Source organism: Petaurus breviceps, unplaced genomic scaffold (assembly GCF_028583685.1).
Source record: "Petaurus breviceps papuanus isolate PSGF00001 unplaced genomic scaffold, PetGlider_PUasm1.0 87902, whole genome shotgun sequence".
Taxonomy (NCBI): Eukaryota; Metazoa; Chordata; class Mammalia; order Diprotodontia; family Petauridae; genus Petaurus; species Petaurus breviceps.
Window position 1 is genome coordinate 1 of NW_027186879.1, and position 15357 is coordinate 15357.

The window sequence follows — 15357 nt, forward strand, 5'->3', positions numbered from 1 at the left end:
GGGGTGGAGAAGAAGTGTTGTCCCTGGAAGGAAAAGGCAAACACAGGCACAGAGTCACTGAAAGGGGGGGGGGGCAGGTTTCTGGAGCCAGGCCCAATTGTAGGGTTAGGGTTAGGGTTAGGGTTAGGTAGGGCCTGGCTTCCTCCGGCAGTGATAAGCTGTGTCAATCCCTGAATTCCATCCCCACCCCCAGCCCTGGCTGACCCCTCCACTGTGACTTCCTCTGGCCTTTGGCTCAGGTAGCAGAGGGTCCCAAGGTCAGGAGTGATCCTGGTAGAGCACTTCAGGGTGGCTTCAGGGTCACAGATTAGGAACTGTAGCCCTCTATTCTTCCATTCTGTAGTGTCAGGGGGTTTTTCGTTCCCAGGGGTCACCTCCCCCAGCGGAAGCAGTTAGCTCTTTCACTTGGGCTAGGCCAGGAAGAGAGGGATGCTGTCTGGCCCCAAGATCCCCTCCAGGTGAGTTGGTCCCCCACTTTGCTCCTAGGATCAAAACTTCCAGGAGCCAGGACTAAAATGCTCTAGGGACCCTTTCTAGACCCCTTGCTTCCTTGAAGATTTCTGAAAGTAGTAAAGAGACATCTAAGGGCAAATGCTGGAGAGGGGATTGGAAGGGAACAGGGCAGAGAGCTAGCCTTTCTGTACTTGGGCTCCTCCTGCCCCACAGTCTTGGTTCTATGAGGCCTGCTGTCCTCTGTCCTGCAGAAGTGCATTTTCTGGCCTGGTATCACTAACTAGGTCAACTAGAGAGACTCATAGGGCTGTGTCCTATTCCCCCCACCCCAGTCCCCAGAGTCCCTTGTTCAACCTTCCCTTCAGATCACAGAGGTCCTGTACTCCCGAGGCCTTACCCCCTCCCCCCATCAGTCTGCCTCCTCTCTAGAGAACAAAGAGAAGGCCACAGTGTTCAGAACACCCCCCTACCCCACCCAACTCCCCTCCCCCCAAACTGTCACCTAGGCAGAAAAAGTTCAGCTCTCTGTCCTTTGGGATCTTTCCAAGCCTCCTTGGGGTAGTAGGTGAACAAGGCCACCACTGTCCCAGGGCTGCAGTCAGTCCTGTGGTCCCCAGGAAGGCCAGCTGGAGCAAACACATCAGGTAGTCCAATCAGACAAGTCAATTTCAGAGGAAAAACTGGAGCCAAAGGCTTCTTACATAGCCAACCGGAAGGCCCCAAAGTAACTGGAGGTGCCATCGGTATCATCCACAGCCAGGGAAGAAACAGATACCAGGAGTTCATCCCCTGCCTTCAACTCAAAGAGGCCCCCCTGGTAGATGGCGTGGAGGCCGTATTCAGCCTCTGGAGACCAGCACTTGGTGGCCACACCTTTCAGGAGCAGGATGGGCTGGCGGTAGGTTGTCTGCCGGCTAATGCACTGTACCAGCTGCTGGCTTGAGGGCTGGCTCCCTTCAGCCTCTGCTGGGTAGCGGAAGTAGATCTGAGAGTAGACATAGTACTTGCCCCCCTGACTGACTCTTAGTGCACCTGCCTTGAAGGTGATATTCCGAAGATGGGACAGCAGGCCTCGAGACTTCCAGTTGTGCAGAGGGTAGCGGCAGGACTGGGGCAGCTCCCCAAGGTGATCAAGGTTGCCTAGAGGGAGATGAATGGGATACAGTTCAACTCAATAAGCAATTATTAAGCGCCTACTGGGGGTGGCTAGGTGGCACAGTGAATAGAGCACCGGCCCTGGAATCAGGAGGACCTAAGTTCAAATCCGGCCTCAGACACTTAACACAAAAACTAGCCGTGTGACCTTGAGCAAGTCACTTAACTGCCCTCCAAAAAGCAACAAAAAAAAGCACCTACTGGATGGAGAACAGATTTGAAAGGCCAGAGACTAGAAACAGGGAGACTAGGCAGGGAGAAAGGCACAGAGTTAGAAGAGAAATGGATCCCTAGCCTCCTGTCCCATTTCACATGGCCAAGGCCTTCACCAAAGGAATCCTCAGTAGCCCATACCAAACAAATGGGCATCCAGTCTCTGCTTGGTGACCTCCAGAGAGGAGAAAGCCACCCATGTTACCACATTACCAAGCTTTGCCTAAAGCTCCCTCTCTGCAATTACCCACATTCCCCCACACCTCCTCCCCCCTACTCTCCCCTTCCCCCATGGAGAGGCAGAGGCAGGAGATGGGAGAGCCATTGTGGAAGCACACCCAGAGAAGGGGAAATGTCTTGCTCAAAGTCGCAGTTATGGAGCTGGGATTGGATCCCAGATTCTCTGGTCTCTGTTAGTCTTCTTTTGTTTCTCCAACTGGTCAAGAAACTCCCAGAGGTCAGGGATCTTGCTTCTTCTTCAGTGTCCCCCCATTAAGCTAGGGCTGGGCCAATCACTGGATATTTAGTAAATACTGACTGGCTGAGGCTCCCACATCACTTGAATAGAAGGGGAGGAATCCCAGGTAGAGCAAGGGAGGGGAATACTGTGATGCATTCCTAGGCTGGAATGCTATCCTTCCATGTTCTTTCAGCAAGGAATAAGTGAAGGCCTGATATGGTGCTAGGGCCCATTCTTAGTCTCCTGGAGACCATGGTGGTCCTGGGTGAAAGGATGGTAGGCCTCTGGGTGGGGCAGGGTCTGCACTCACCGGAACTGGCAGCAGTATAGGGGATGAGGGTGACATGGGCTGAGGGCTGAGCTCCTATGGAGAATGGGTGTGTCATTGGTGGCTGCCCCTCCATGCCTGTAGAGGTACTTGTCAAACCTACAGAAAAAGGCAAATGAGAAAGCCAGAGGAGAAATGGGGGAGGCTACTTGTGCTACACCCCATCCCTGACCCCAGACCTCAAGGCCAAGAGGATGACTTTCCCTTCCCCCACTCCCTTCTTCAGAGGGGTGTGGAGGGAAAAGGGGAGAGAGAGACAGAGAAAAGGAGAGAGGAGAAGAGAAAGGTGGGGAGAGAGAAAGATGAGAGAGGGACTGAGAGAAAAAGTGCACACTTCCTGGTCCAGAGTCCAAGGGGAAGAGGCAGCAGCCCCTCCCCTTCCTTGAATCAACCCTGTGAGCTTCATAACTACTCACAAGCATTCTAAGCACCATTTTACAGACATTCCAACTGACACTAAGTGATTTGCCCAGAGACGAAGAACACAACTTGAACCCAGCTCTCCCTGACTTGATGTTCTCTCCCCTCTCTAATCCTTCCTCCCCACAGGTCTCACAACATTGCCCACTCCTTGACAAACCTTTACTGACTCAAGGATCCAATGTCATCTGTTTTCTGTGGCATTGAAATCTCTTTGGAAGCCTTCCCTTCCCAGCATCCCTCAATGAAGACCCTTCATTTGCCCAGGTTGTCCCCCCTCCCCCCCCCCCCCCACGGAAGAGCGTCGTGTCCCCCCCCCCCACCCCCACCCCCCCCCCCCCACAAACACCCCCCCCCCCCCCCCCCCCCCCCCCTTGGACGCTCTTCCGAGATATTCTCTCCTCATCTCAGCAGCCTGGAATTCAAACCCCACCTTCCACAAGAATCACCCCCCCAGCCTCATCCACTGCTCCTGCCCTCCCCACTCCCTTGTACTCATTTGGCAGATACAGAATTTAATGTACTGCCTATCTGAAGCTGCTGTCTCCACCCCCAACCCCCGGCCTCGGCCCCACTCCCTTCTTCAGATTAGGCAGGAGGAGATATGAACAGCCAAAACAGAGGGGTGTGGAGAGAAAAGGGAGAGAGAGATTGTTTCCAGTATCTCTCCTTGGAGCCTTAGCCTCCAGCACAATGCATGGAACACAGTAGGTGCTTAATAAATGCCTGCTGCTTGACTGATTCAACCTCACAAACTAGTCAATTTTTATTAAACACCTACCAGTTCATCACTGTTCTAGACATTTGGAACAAAGAATATCAAGCACTGTATCCATCAGAGATACAAGTTCAAATCCAGCCTCAGATAGTTGGCCCTGGGCAAGTCACTTAACTGCTGTCAGCCTCACTTTCCTTATACATAAAATGGGAATAAAAATAGCACTCACCTCCCCAGGGTTGTTGTGAGGGTCAAATGAGCTGACATGCATACAGTTGTTCTACAAATCTCCAAGCTCAATTTAAATGCTAGCTGATAATATTATGACTATTTCTCTAAGAGTGCTGAGGGGATCAGCTCACCTTTCTGCAAACTCCGGTGGAGAATGTTTTCAGTCACCTGGAAGAGAAAAAGAGAGACCTGAGCTGAGAGGTCCCAAATCAATCAACATTTAAGCACCTACTATATGCCAGGCACATAGGGGCTGCTAGGGGCACCATACTGCATCAAGTGCCTCATCTTCCTGAGTTCCAATGTGGCCTCAGACACTTCCTAGCTGAGTGACCCTGGGCAAGTCACTTCACCCTGTTGCCCTCAGTTTCATCATCTATGAAATTAGCTAGAGAAGGAAATGACAGACTACTCTGTATCTTTGCCAAGAAAACCCCAGGTGGGGTCAAAAATAATTAGACACGACTGAACAATAGATACCAAGGGTCCTGTGTGAGGCTGGACTGAAGAATGCACAGAAGAGAGTCATGTTTAAGAGTTATGAAGAGCTGGAAACTGATGAGGAGGGGTGTGTGTGTGTGTGTGTATGTGGGGGAGGTAGGGGTATGGGGGGTATATGTGTCTGTGTGTGTGGGGGTGTATGTGTATATATATATATATGTCTGCGTATAGGGTATGTGTGGGGGCAGCGTGTCTGTGTCTGTGGGTGGGGAGGTGTGTGGGGGGGGGGGGGCGTCTGTGGAGGGGGATAGGTGTGTGTGCACACGTGTGTGCACTACAGCATATGTAAGAGCACATTTTTGCTTGTGTGTGTGACACAGACAGGCATAGGGTCAGGTCAGAAAGAAGCCTCCTCCCCAGGATTGTGCTTCCCGGGACAGTGTTCCCCAAGGCTGGCTCCCCGGGGTGGTGCTCTCCAGGGCCGTGCTCCCTAGGGCTGCTCACCGAGCTCAAGTAGGATTTGATGCTGCCCATGAGTTTGAGGCATGTCTGGTTGTTGATCAGCTCTTCTAGGTTTGGGTTCTCTTGCAGGCTGTTGATCAGCTGGAGGCACTTCAGCTCCTCTGGAATCCCCTGGGCCTGGGTCTTTAACTAAAGACAGACATACACACCCCAAATCTATCACCTCATTCTCTTGGCAGCCAAGATTTCAACTCAAATTCAAGCCAAGGAGTCTGACCCTGATTTGCCTTTAACTCAACACTGTGCAACTAGGGGCCACGTTGTTTAAGTTTCCTAAACCTCACTTCATTCGTCTGAAAAATGGGTACATGAATACCTACCTTTGTTAAGGGAAGATGTAGGAGAATCCAAGAGTAACTCTCCCAGCTTGACCAGAGTTAAGAAGAAAACCAGGTTTGGAGAAAGTCTGAAGGAAAAGCCTGTAGAAATGTCTATTGAATTGAATTGGCCGAAACAAGGCTTCAGGCTTCTCAGCAGGCCTGGGCTGAGGCAGAATGGTAAAACATCCCTGTCAGTAGCATTCCCTGCCCCACCCCCAATCTGGGGACTACACATGGACTGCTCACTAGGAGCTGGGTTCTTTCTCACTGATCAAAACTTCTCATCCTAAATCCCCTATATTCTTTGGGCCAAGCTCTCTCTGGACCCACTTGGCACCCCTCCCTGTCCCTCCCTCCCCCAGGCTATTCTCATACCCCCACTGCATCCCATGTGGTTCTTCAAGTGTGGTCTGGGGATCCCTGAGACCATTTTAGAGGGGTCCACAAGGTTAAAAGTATTTTCATAATATGAAGACATTTTAATTTCCAATATGGTAACTACAATCCACATAAAAGCTCTTCAGGGAGGTCTTCAATAAATAAAGGGGTCCTGAGACAAAGCTTGAGAACTGGGGATGCCGAGTGGTGTCATGGGTGGGTCCTGTTTAGAACATTCTAATTTAATTAACTGAGGCACACTGCTGGTGCCTCTCTCCTGCCCTTCCTCTGGCAGCCCAGTTTGAGCTCCTCTGTCTCCCCTTCATGTGCCTGCGACCCACCTTCTCTCCTCGATCCTCTCATTCACTTCTTTTCTTCCTCCTCATCTCTGTTTTCATCCCTCCCTTCCTGTTCCCTGCACCAGAGATCTGATACAGACTCCGTGCTGTCCCTGGCTGCTTTCACGCTTTCTTGGTTCAGGCCATTCTCCCTAATAGGCCCCACCTGGGGGGAGGTCAGTCTGCATTAGTCTTGCTTGTTCTCAGGTCAGTACCCTCATGCCATTAAACCACTGCCATGAAGTTGGAGGTCATTAGGGGAGGCAGGTCTCTCTGAAGCTAAAATAGCTCTCACAAGGCCCAAGCTTTGGGACCCAACTTACACCACAGTAAAGGCAAAAGTGTCAGGCCCTGACCTGAAAACCCAAACCATGCCCCAAATAAAGCAGTGACAGCACTGAGCCACAGGAGGAGACCGTCAGGCTGGGCAGGAAGCAGAGATAAGGTCTGTCGAAGAAAAGTGGTGGCAGCAGCTGGATGGCCGGCAACAATACCATGACTACAAGGTTTGCAAATGGCTTCACATTCGCTAACTCATTTCAGACTCATCATATCTCAAACAGCCTTAGTGTTGGGGCAAACTACCCTGGCCACTTTGGTAGATCCCAGGGCCTGAAAAAAGGCGATGAGAGCCCTGGCCCAGTCCAGGCCCTGCCTGCTCACCCAATGAGAGGACAAGCTGGAAGTGTCCAATCCATTGGAGACAGTTTACACCCAAGGAAACAGACGTGAGAAAACAGGAGCCCCCATGAGAGCAACGAAGATGGCCTAGAAGTTGCTGCTTGGGATCTCAGTGGAAGTAGCTCGAGAGAGGCCTGATACCACAAGGACCTTATTTTCCAGCTGATTTAGTTTAGGGTTATGTTTAGAGGTGATGAAAGGATAGGACTGCCAAGCTGGGGCCTGTATTCAAATCCTCCTGACTCTTAGAAGCTGCTATGCTGGGCCCTGTTCTCGAGCCTCAATTTCCTTCATTGTTGTTTAGTTGCTTTTCAGTTGGGTCTGAACCCCATTTGGGGTTTTCTTAGCTAGTAAGTGTCTGAGGTCACATTTGAACTTAGATCTTCCTGAGTCCAGGCCAATGCTCACTCTATCCACTGTGCCACCCAGCTACCCAAGGTGGCTTCACTGGCATCTCACAGGGTTGTTATGAGGCTCAAGAAAATAGTCTTAGAGGCCAAAGTGAGCTATGGATGGCAGTCAGGCAGAGCTCTCTTCCTCGTACCCTCCCTTGGACATCTTTTAAGTGTGACACATCTCGAATACTCCCAGCTACCTGTGCCGCAGCTTTAGCATTTAAACAGCGCTCAGATGCCCAGCTGGCAGGGATGATTGTGGCAATGGGAAGGAATGAAGAGAGTACTAAGGAAGACAGACTAATGGCACAATGGCATAAGCTGGCATCGCTCTGGGGTGATTGGGCTGAAATGTTTTTCCTGCTTCTGAGAGGATTCATTCCCAAGGTGGCATAGCATACGTCCAGTGCCAACAGTGCCAGTAAAAAACGAGAGGCAACAATCAAAGTTATCTTAAAAGACATGAAGAGTCTTGACTGTGCATTACAGCAATGCTTGAAAACATGTCAAAGAAATGGCATTATTCAGATGGCAGGTGCCCCAGTTCAGGGCTGGAGGGAAACGAGGACCCAGGGGTTCTGCATCCTTTTCTGTGCCAGTTCCAGTCACTGGCTCCTCCGCTCCACAGCTCAGTGCCCAGGGGCCCTAGCCTTCCTCACTTGAGACCTCCCAGGGACTGAAGAGTCAGCCGGTGGGGGTTAGCAGGGGAGCAGAATTGGCTCTCCAGGGATCAGGGGGGGGGGGGGGGCTCTCCCAGGCACATGTTTCCTCCTCCACAGAATGACCGCTGATGATGTGCACAAAGAATTCTGAGACACCCTGGGTTATTACTTCCCCAGTTTGACAAGTGAAATAACAAATCCGAGTTAGTTTCCTGTCCAGGGTCCCCTGGCTAGTACTAACTAGCTCTCCCGACTTACTATATAACCCTACAATGCTGCCCTGAATCTCTGGCCAGCCCCCAAAAAACATAACTGTGAAAGACATACACATTGACCTAGAAAGAATTTATAGGATCATCTTTTCCAACACAAGGTCCATTCATTTTCTAGATGGGGAAACTGAGCCCCAGAGAGGGGAAGGGCCCTATAGATGAAGTGGCTGAGGTGAGATCAGAACCCAGGTTTCCACCCTCTGCCATGTCACCCCACCTGCCTCCCAATCCCTGTGCCAACACCACCCCTGTGCCAAGTCCCTGACAGACCAGTCTAGGTGTGCCATGCGGTACCACTCAGAGCTCTGCTAACAGTTTCTTTGTCCCCAAAAGCACCTGGGTGTTGTTCTGGTGGACAGAATCCATTGCCTGAGAAAGGCCCACCGAGCCCACTAGACTGTCCCTGATCCTCGAGCCCTTCTGTACCAAGGGGCAGCACCCAGAAGTCCAAAGGGGAATGAGTGCCTCAGTCCAGAAACCAACTGAGGAGCCAATCAGCCTTTTCCCTGTCAAGAAGACTGTGCTGGGTCCTAACACTTCTCTGCCCCCTCCCCCACTCTATGCCCAGTGCAAGTCTGGCAGTCAGGCAGGGCTCCCTAAATGCCAGTGGAGTGCCTAGTTGTGTTCTCTTTCAGCCTGTCTTCCTCTGGAGGGCTAAGGCCTCTCAGAGCTAGTAAGTTGTGTTTGCACATGGCCCAGTAACAAGAAAGACTCTCTGAGGCTGAGGAGATGCCTTCCATCTTGGTATCCTGGGCTAGTGAGACAGCCAAAAGACTGGAAGATAAAAATGGAGAGAGACAGACAGACAGACACCCCCTTTGGTGTGAAGGTAAAAGGCCTGCATTTGGAGTCTGGAAAGGAACTGGGTTCCAATCCCAGTATCCCCTTCAAGGAACATCTAGCCTTGGGAGACCCAGTTCCAACCTAAAATGGGACAAGTGCTATGAAATTAACAACCCATTCCTATCACCAAACAGTTTACTGAGCACCTGCCTGCTCTGCAAGTGGTGCAATAGCAGATGTAGCAGAACTGGCCTGGATTGGCCTAATCCCAGCTTCCCCACTCTGTGCCATCTTGGATGAATGACTTCTCTCTGGGCCTCAGTTTCCTCATAGACTCAATGGGCCACAAGGGGCCATTCAGCTCTTCATACTACAACTTTTTTAATTCAGAAGGTCCATTTGGCTTCCCTTGTTTCAGGGATTGAGATAAAGGGAGAAGTGGGCTTTGACCTATGTCAGGTGGACCTAGATCCCCTTGAACCTAGAATGCCCAAGAGCTAGTAGCTGGGGAAGCTGACTTAACAACATTTTAGAAATAACCAATTCTATTGATGTCTTCAATATTTAGTCATTTCTGGAAATACCATCCCCTCCCCAGCTGAACTCTTCCTTATAATACAGAAAAAGAATCAGGGGCTGGCTAAGGTGGACACAGTGAGTACCCCAGCAGCCTCAGCCTCTCTTGAGTCCCCTTCCTGCCAGTCCCTCTTGAGGTTCCGTCCTACCTGCCCCGTATACATCATGCATGTACACAGTTGTAACCTGAAATGTGTGCTTTCCCCCATTTGAAGGTGAGCTCATCTAGGGGAGGGACACCAAGTTTTTGTCTTTCTCTGAATTCCCTGGACTTAGTACAGTGCTTGGAACATAGTAGGTGCTTGCTGACTGGGTCAAATCCAAGTATCAATACATTTTTAAAAATAAAAGTAATCCAAGGTATAAGTGAGGTGGGGTGGGGTGGGGTAAGACAGCGGTCCCGACATACCCTGGGAAAAACTGACCCACAAACCAAGTTTCAGGAACTACAAACTAAGCTTTTGCATTGGCTGTGAGCCTGGGCCTGCTCCATTCTGGAAAAGGCAAGGCTTGCAGGGGCAACTTGGGTAACAGCAGGCATCGGAGAGGGCAGTTAGAGCCAAGCCCAGGATAAGGAGGGGCTGATGGTAATAACTCTGTGAGCTCAGATGGAGGCAATCAGACCAGACCAAAAGTGTGTGCCTGGGAGGGTGGAAAGAGGGAGGGGACTGCCTCCCTCCCTCCCTCCCTACCTTCCTGAGGCTCTGTAACTTATTTCCAAGATTTCCCAAGAATCAGTCACCATATATCGCATGGGGCAAACAGTTGGCATTTGCTAGCCACCCTTTCCCCACCCAGAAAAGATCCTGGAGCTGTGCGTCAGAAGTTCTGGCTCTGAGCCTCAGCTTTGTGACTGGCTCAGACAAGCCAGAGCTCTGGAGACTGGTAGAAAGTTAGGACTGGAGGGGCCTTTAGGCTCAGCAGTAAAAGGAGGGAGCCCTGGGGAAGTCTAGTGAGCTGCATGGATTCCCACAGCCACAGTGGCAGAGGTGGAACAGAACCCAGGTCTCCAAACTCCCTGGGTCTGGCTTTTTTTCACTCTGCCACAGTTTACCTGTGAGACTCATCTTCTGCTCTGCCAAATGGCAGCCTCACAAAACTGGAGTGCACATATTGCAGAGTGCCAAGGCCCAAGGCAGTGGGAGCTAAACTGGACACAGGTCCCTGGTGCCTGCTCTGAGAGAAGTGGCAGCGGCTAGGAGGTGGTGTTAGCATAGCAGGCCCAGCCACCCTGGCAGAGGATGAACGACAGAAAGACAAATGAAAAAATGGGGAGCACCTCTCTGGACCCCTGAAATTGTCAATGGAAGATGCTCACCATGACAACAACCAGAATGGCAAAAGGAGCCTCCCTTCCACAGAAGTGGCCCACAGTCACTTGAAGGGGCCCCTTTGGAGGAGGGTATGTAGTCTGTGCCACCTGGGTGCCAAACAGTAGCAAATTTAAATAGTCCAGAGATAAATCAGGCTATGAGCTAAGGCTTGGAGGCCACCTGCTCAAGAGTGAGAAACAAAGCAATGAGTAAGTCCCTTCTAATACAGAGGAAAGCTCAACAGTGGGAAGACCTGGTACCTGCTGGGAACAGGTCACAGATTTAAGTGAGGGGGGCACTGAAGAGGGCCATGAGGGAGGATGATCCACAGTTCTCTTTAATTTGCAAAGAAAACTGTAGTGAAGACTTGTGACCCTGAATACTTGTAAGGGGAGCTGGTGGTGGCTCCTCTGGGGTAAGTGCCAGATACTGAAGGTCCCCCAATTTCCATCTATGGGGCAATAAGCCCCCCAATAAGGAAGAAGTTCCCGAAGTGTATCTAGGCTGATAGCACCAGGAGGTGCCTCAACCGGAAGGGCTATTTTATTTATACTGAGGTAAGCAGGTCTCTGGTCAGAAAAGCAGCCTCGGAAACGAGTATTTCATATTCCCTTTTCGAAAGGGAGCTCACTACTCCCACCTCCTCAGCTTGACTCAGCTCTTCTGAGCTAAGGTAACCCCGTGAGCTTGGGAGTAAGAGAGGAGGCGCAGAGTGCTGGATCTGGAGTCAAAGGACTTCGGTTCTAATCAAGCTGAGCCTCAGTTTCCCCGGGGGTTAAATTAGGGGGTAGGAACGGGGATTCAAAAAAGGTCAAAGCTCCCAGGTGACCTACAGAGGTGGGGGAAGGGTAGTCACCGTGGACTGTGTTCACAGGGGCTGCGGTTTTGCCAGAGAGCACTTCGACCTGGCCAGCCAGGGAACTCCCCCCCCCTCCCGGCCCCGCCCGGCGCCCGCTCCTGCACTCCCGCCCCATTCCAGCCCACCTCTGCCCAGCTTTCCCTCAGACTTCCTTTTGTTTTTCCACAGCCTGCCTCGGGCGCACGGCCTTCGCTTTCGTTTTCGTTTACAGCTAACGACCCTGCCCTTTGTCCTGGAGTTCAGGTCCTCACGAGCGAGGTGAGGAGCCTTAGGTCCCGAGCAGGGACTCGCGTGGAGGTCATGGCCGCGAGGGACCATCCGAGGGCTTGCAGGGCAAGACCGCAAACTGCCAGCAAGCTCTCCCTGCCCACGAAGCCCCAGGGCTGAGAGGGAAGCCGAACCTGGCCAGGCGACTAGCCTTCACCCATCCATCCATATGGCTTGAGTCATCAAACTCCTGGGAAAGCAAAGGCGTCTCCTGGACGCCGCCTTCGCAGGACTGAGGGTCTATGTATATGCACAGACTACTACTAGTGGACAACAAGATCGCAAAGAAAACAGAGCCCTTCCCTGGCACAATTCCGCGTAAAGCTTTTTACTAACTCGCCCCTTGCTCCAGGGGAGCTCCTCCAAAGCCTGAACGGATAGATCGAGGGGCACACAGACGTGCCTTCCCTTACCTGTCTGCCGCCAGTGCCTGGGTTTTCTGGAGAAAGGTGGGGAAATGGAGGAAGCTCGCAGGCCACCCCCCCCCCCCGCCCTCTCCTCAGCGGAGCTCCAGGCCCGGCTCACCTTGGAAATGGACATGGTGAAATAGACAAAGAGGCCAGTGGTGGAGGCGACCTGCAGCGCCAGAATGGCCATAGCCGTGGTTGCGAGCCACACGGGGCTGCAAGACCCCGACCTCCCCTGCTTCCTCCTCGGGACTTCGGGATCCTCAGGGGCCCCCATCATGCACGCCGAAGACTCGCTGCTGTCCGATCGGAAATAATGCTGGGTGGGGGGCGGCAGGCCCATGACCAGGTCCGGGCAGCAGCGACTGACGAGAGAGAGGTCGGGCAGGGTAGCCTGGCGTGGAGCGTCGGTCCGTAAGTCGGAGAAAAGCTAGAGATCCCAAGCTGCTGCCCCAAGTGTCTCCGCCTCTCCGGGGCCCGCCCCCCCGACACACCAGCACACAAACACAAAAGCAGCCTGGCCCAGCCCGCTGGCCAGACGAGACGGGAGGGAGGGGACGTGGGGGAGCCTGGGAGGAGTTGCCAAGATTGTTTACAAAGTCCCAGGCCAGTCCCAGGGACGTAGACTCTCCACTACTTAGAACTGAGTGGAAAGGTAAACCCTTCTAGAGCTAATCCAGCTCTTCGGGGCCTCCCTCCAGGAGAGTTCGCCTTCTTTTGGTCCTTTCCAAGGATCCTGGGAGCTCCGGTGGAGCCGCTGGACCGAGCCCAGAGGCCTTCGCAGCAGCACGCATTCCGATTGCAATGTCCAGTGGGATTCGCTCATTCCTGAGCCTTCTGGAGCCGCTCACTGCTTCTCTGGCCATGGCCACGGCGGCGTTCTCTTCCTGGCTTCTTCTTGCCTGCCCGGGGAAAACGTCTGTGTACTCCTTCAGCGCCAGCTGCAGGGCAAGGAGCTGAGGCTAGAAGTTGGAGTTAGGGGGCCTGATTCGAAAACCTGGTTCTGCAGCTTCAAATTGTGACCTTACCCAATTAGCTGTCTCCTGGGTAGATTCAAGTTTGTCTGGAGAGGCTCAGAACCAGCGTGATCTCAGGGGGCATTCAGCCCCCTCCCCGCCCCCTTCCATACCTAGTTGGAGAGAAGGAATAAGCATTTCTATAGTTCTTACAGTGCTGAGCACTTTTACATATACCTCATTTGATCTGCACAAGTTTAGGAGGTAGGGGCTGTTACTCTCCCCATGTTACAGTCGAAAGTGAGGCAAACAGAGGTTTTCACTCGCCCAGGGTCCCCCTGACCCCAGCCCCCCACCCTACTCCTGTCGACCTCTATATAGTAATAATAAATGCTTGTTGGTCTTAAAACCGAGACCCTGGGTTTGCCTCTGGCCTCTTTCCCTTTTAATTTAATGACCTCGGGCAAAGTCTGTTCCCTTTCTGGACCTGGGCATCATTAGCTGTAAAAGGGAGCTTGACCTGAGCAGCAGGCCTTACAGTCTGGCCCGTAACCCCAATCAATAAACATTTATTAAGTATCTATTCCGGGGGCAGGGGATACAAAATGAAGCCAAAGACAGTCCCTGCCCTCAAGGAGTTCACAATCTAACTGAGGAGAAGACATGTCAACAAAGCAAGTTATATGAAGGATAAATAGGGAGATTTTCTTAGAACCAAGAGATGGAGCCTCTTGCTCATGGAATGGCCAGGAGACCAGAGAGTGGACTGAAGGAAGTTGTCAGCGAGTGACGTAGAAGAAGACTGGAAAGGGAGGCAGGTCATGAAGGACTTTACATAGCAAAAAGAACGTTTTGTATTTGTTCCTGGAGGCAACAGTGAGCCTGGAGTTTATTGAGCAGGGGAGTGCCATGATCAGACATGCGCTTTAGGAAAACCACTTTATTCTGGAAGCGAATATTGAGCAGTCTCAAAATCCTCCCTTCTTTGCTCCCCCCCCCATCTCCATCCAACCTCATCTTCAACTCTCTTAAACCATCCATCTCTGCTGTTAGAGGGACCCAGATTGAACAAAGAAGCCAACTAGGAGAGTTAGAAGGGAGGGAGGGTACCTAGAGGCTCTTGGCAGATTGTCTCATTTCAAGTGATGAGGAAATTGAGGCCCAGGAGGGGCTTGCCCAGTGTCACACAGATTAGAAATGGAAGTGACAGGATTGGAGAGGGACCCCAAGTCCAGACCTTGACTTCTCTAACATTTCCCCACTGGTTATAGCTCTGCTCTCTGGCTTCAAAGAAAAATCCAATCCCTTTCCCACCTGACACCAATTCTGACACTCTGATTGTATTCATCTCTTGAGAGATTAGTAGCAAGAGTCAGTCTGGTCTGGCCATCCACCCCAATGGACTCCTGGTTCTTTCTAGTGTCTGCCCTCTGGAAGCCCGCACTCCAGAGCTGTCTTGGTCACTCCATTCCTGCTACCCTCAGGTATCCTTGGAAACCTAGCTTTGACCCAACGTTCTTTTGCTCTCAGTCTCCCAGCCCATCCTCCCATACACCGGGCCAAGAGGAGGGGTGGGCATATGCAGACCTTCCCTCTGCCCCCATTACTCGCCAGCCGTCTCTCTCCAAGGTGACTTTGTCATAGCTTCCAGCCCTCAGTTGAGGACCTACAGAGTGGCTCTGGCCTCACCCCTAATTAGGTCACTCTTCCCCCATCCCGAATCATGTCCACACTTTCTTTCTCTAGCCCTAGTCCCACTCCCTTCCCAACACCCCTCCCGCCTCCCATTTCCTTACCTTTCCTCTGCCTCCAGCCTCTCAGGACCACAAGTAGAAAAGAGCATCCTTAAGAACTGGGGCTCCCAGATTAGGGGCCGCATACCACTAGGGCTCCCTCGAAGCTAGTCCAGGAGGTAAGAGGACTGCTAAATAACACTATTCAATGGAAATTCGTCTCTAGTGTGTTTTAGGTGCTTATGCTAGCTGGCTTATAGCCCTTTCCATGCATAGTAAGGGTGGGGCAGGGGTGGAGGTGGGGGGTGGAGATTTCCTGAAAGTAGAAGGGTCCAGGGTGGGGAACCTAGTTTGGGGTACAGTGGGGATGGCGGTTTGGTTGCTGTTTTCACATTTGACTTTGTTAACCCTAAACTGAATTGCTGGGCCCACTGAGGGGCTTCCGAACACACTCCCCCAAATCCTAACTATATCCC

General features: G+C 52.1%; 1 protein-coding gene across 2 annotated transcripts; it reads right to left on the minus strand.

Annotated features, from left to right (window-relative positions):
- Positions 1-6: 6 nt before the first annotated feature.
- On the minus strand, positions 7-13493 carry LOC138176375 (tumor necrosis factor ligand superfamily member 10-like). Of its 2 annotated transcripts, XM_069107179.1 has the most exons (5): positions 12311-13420; positions 4924-5070; positions 4110-4146; positions 2592-2708; positions 7-1593 (listed from the first exon to the last, which is right to left on the minus strand). In XM_069107179.1, exons 1-5 carry the CDS (start codon positions 12533-12535, stop codon positions 1151-1153), a joined length of 969 nt encoding a protein of 322 aa, XP_068963280.1. In that variant the 5' UTR covers positions 12536-13420; the 3' UTR covers positions 7-1150. The 2 variants fall into 2 exon arrangements, with proteins under 2 accessions (XP_068963280.1, XP_068963281.1); XM_069107180.1 differs by lacking the exon at positions 4924-5070 and having other exon boundaries at positions 12311-13493.
- Positions 13494-15357: the final 1864 nt, after the last annotated feature.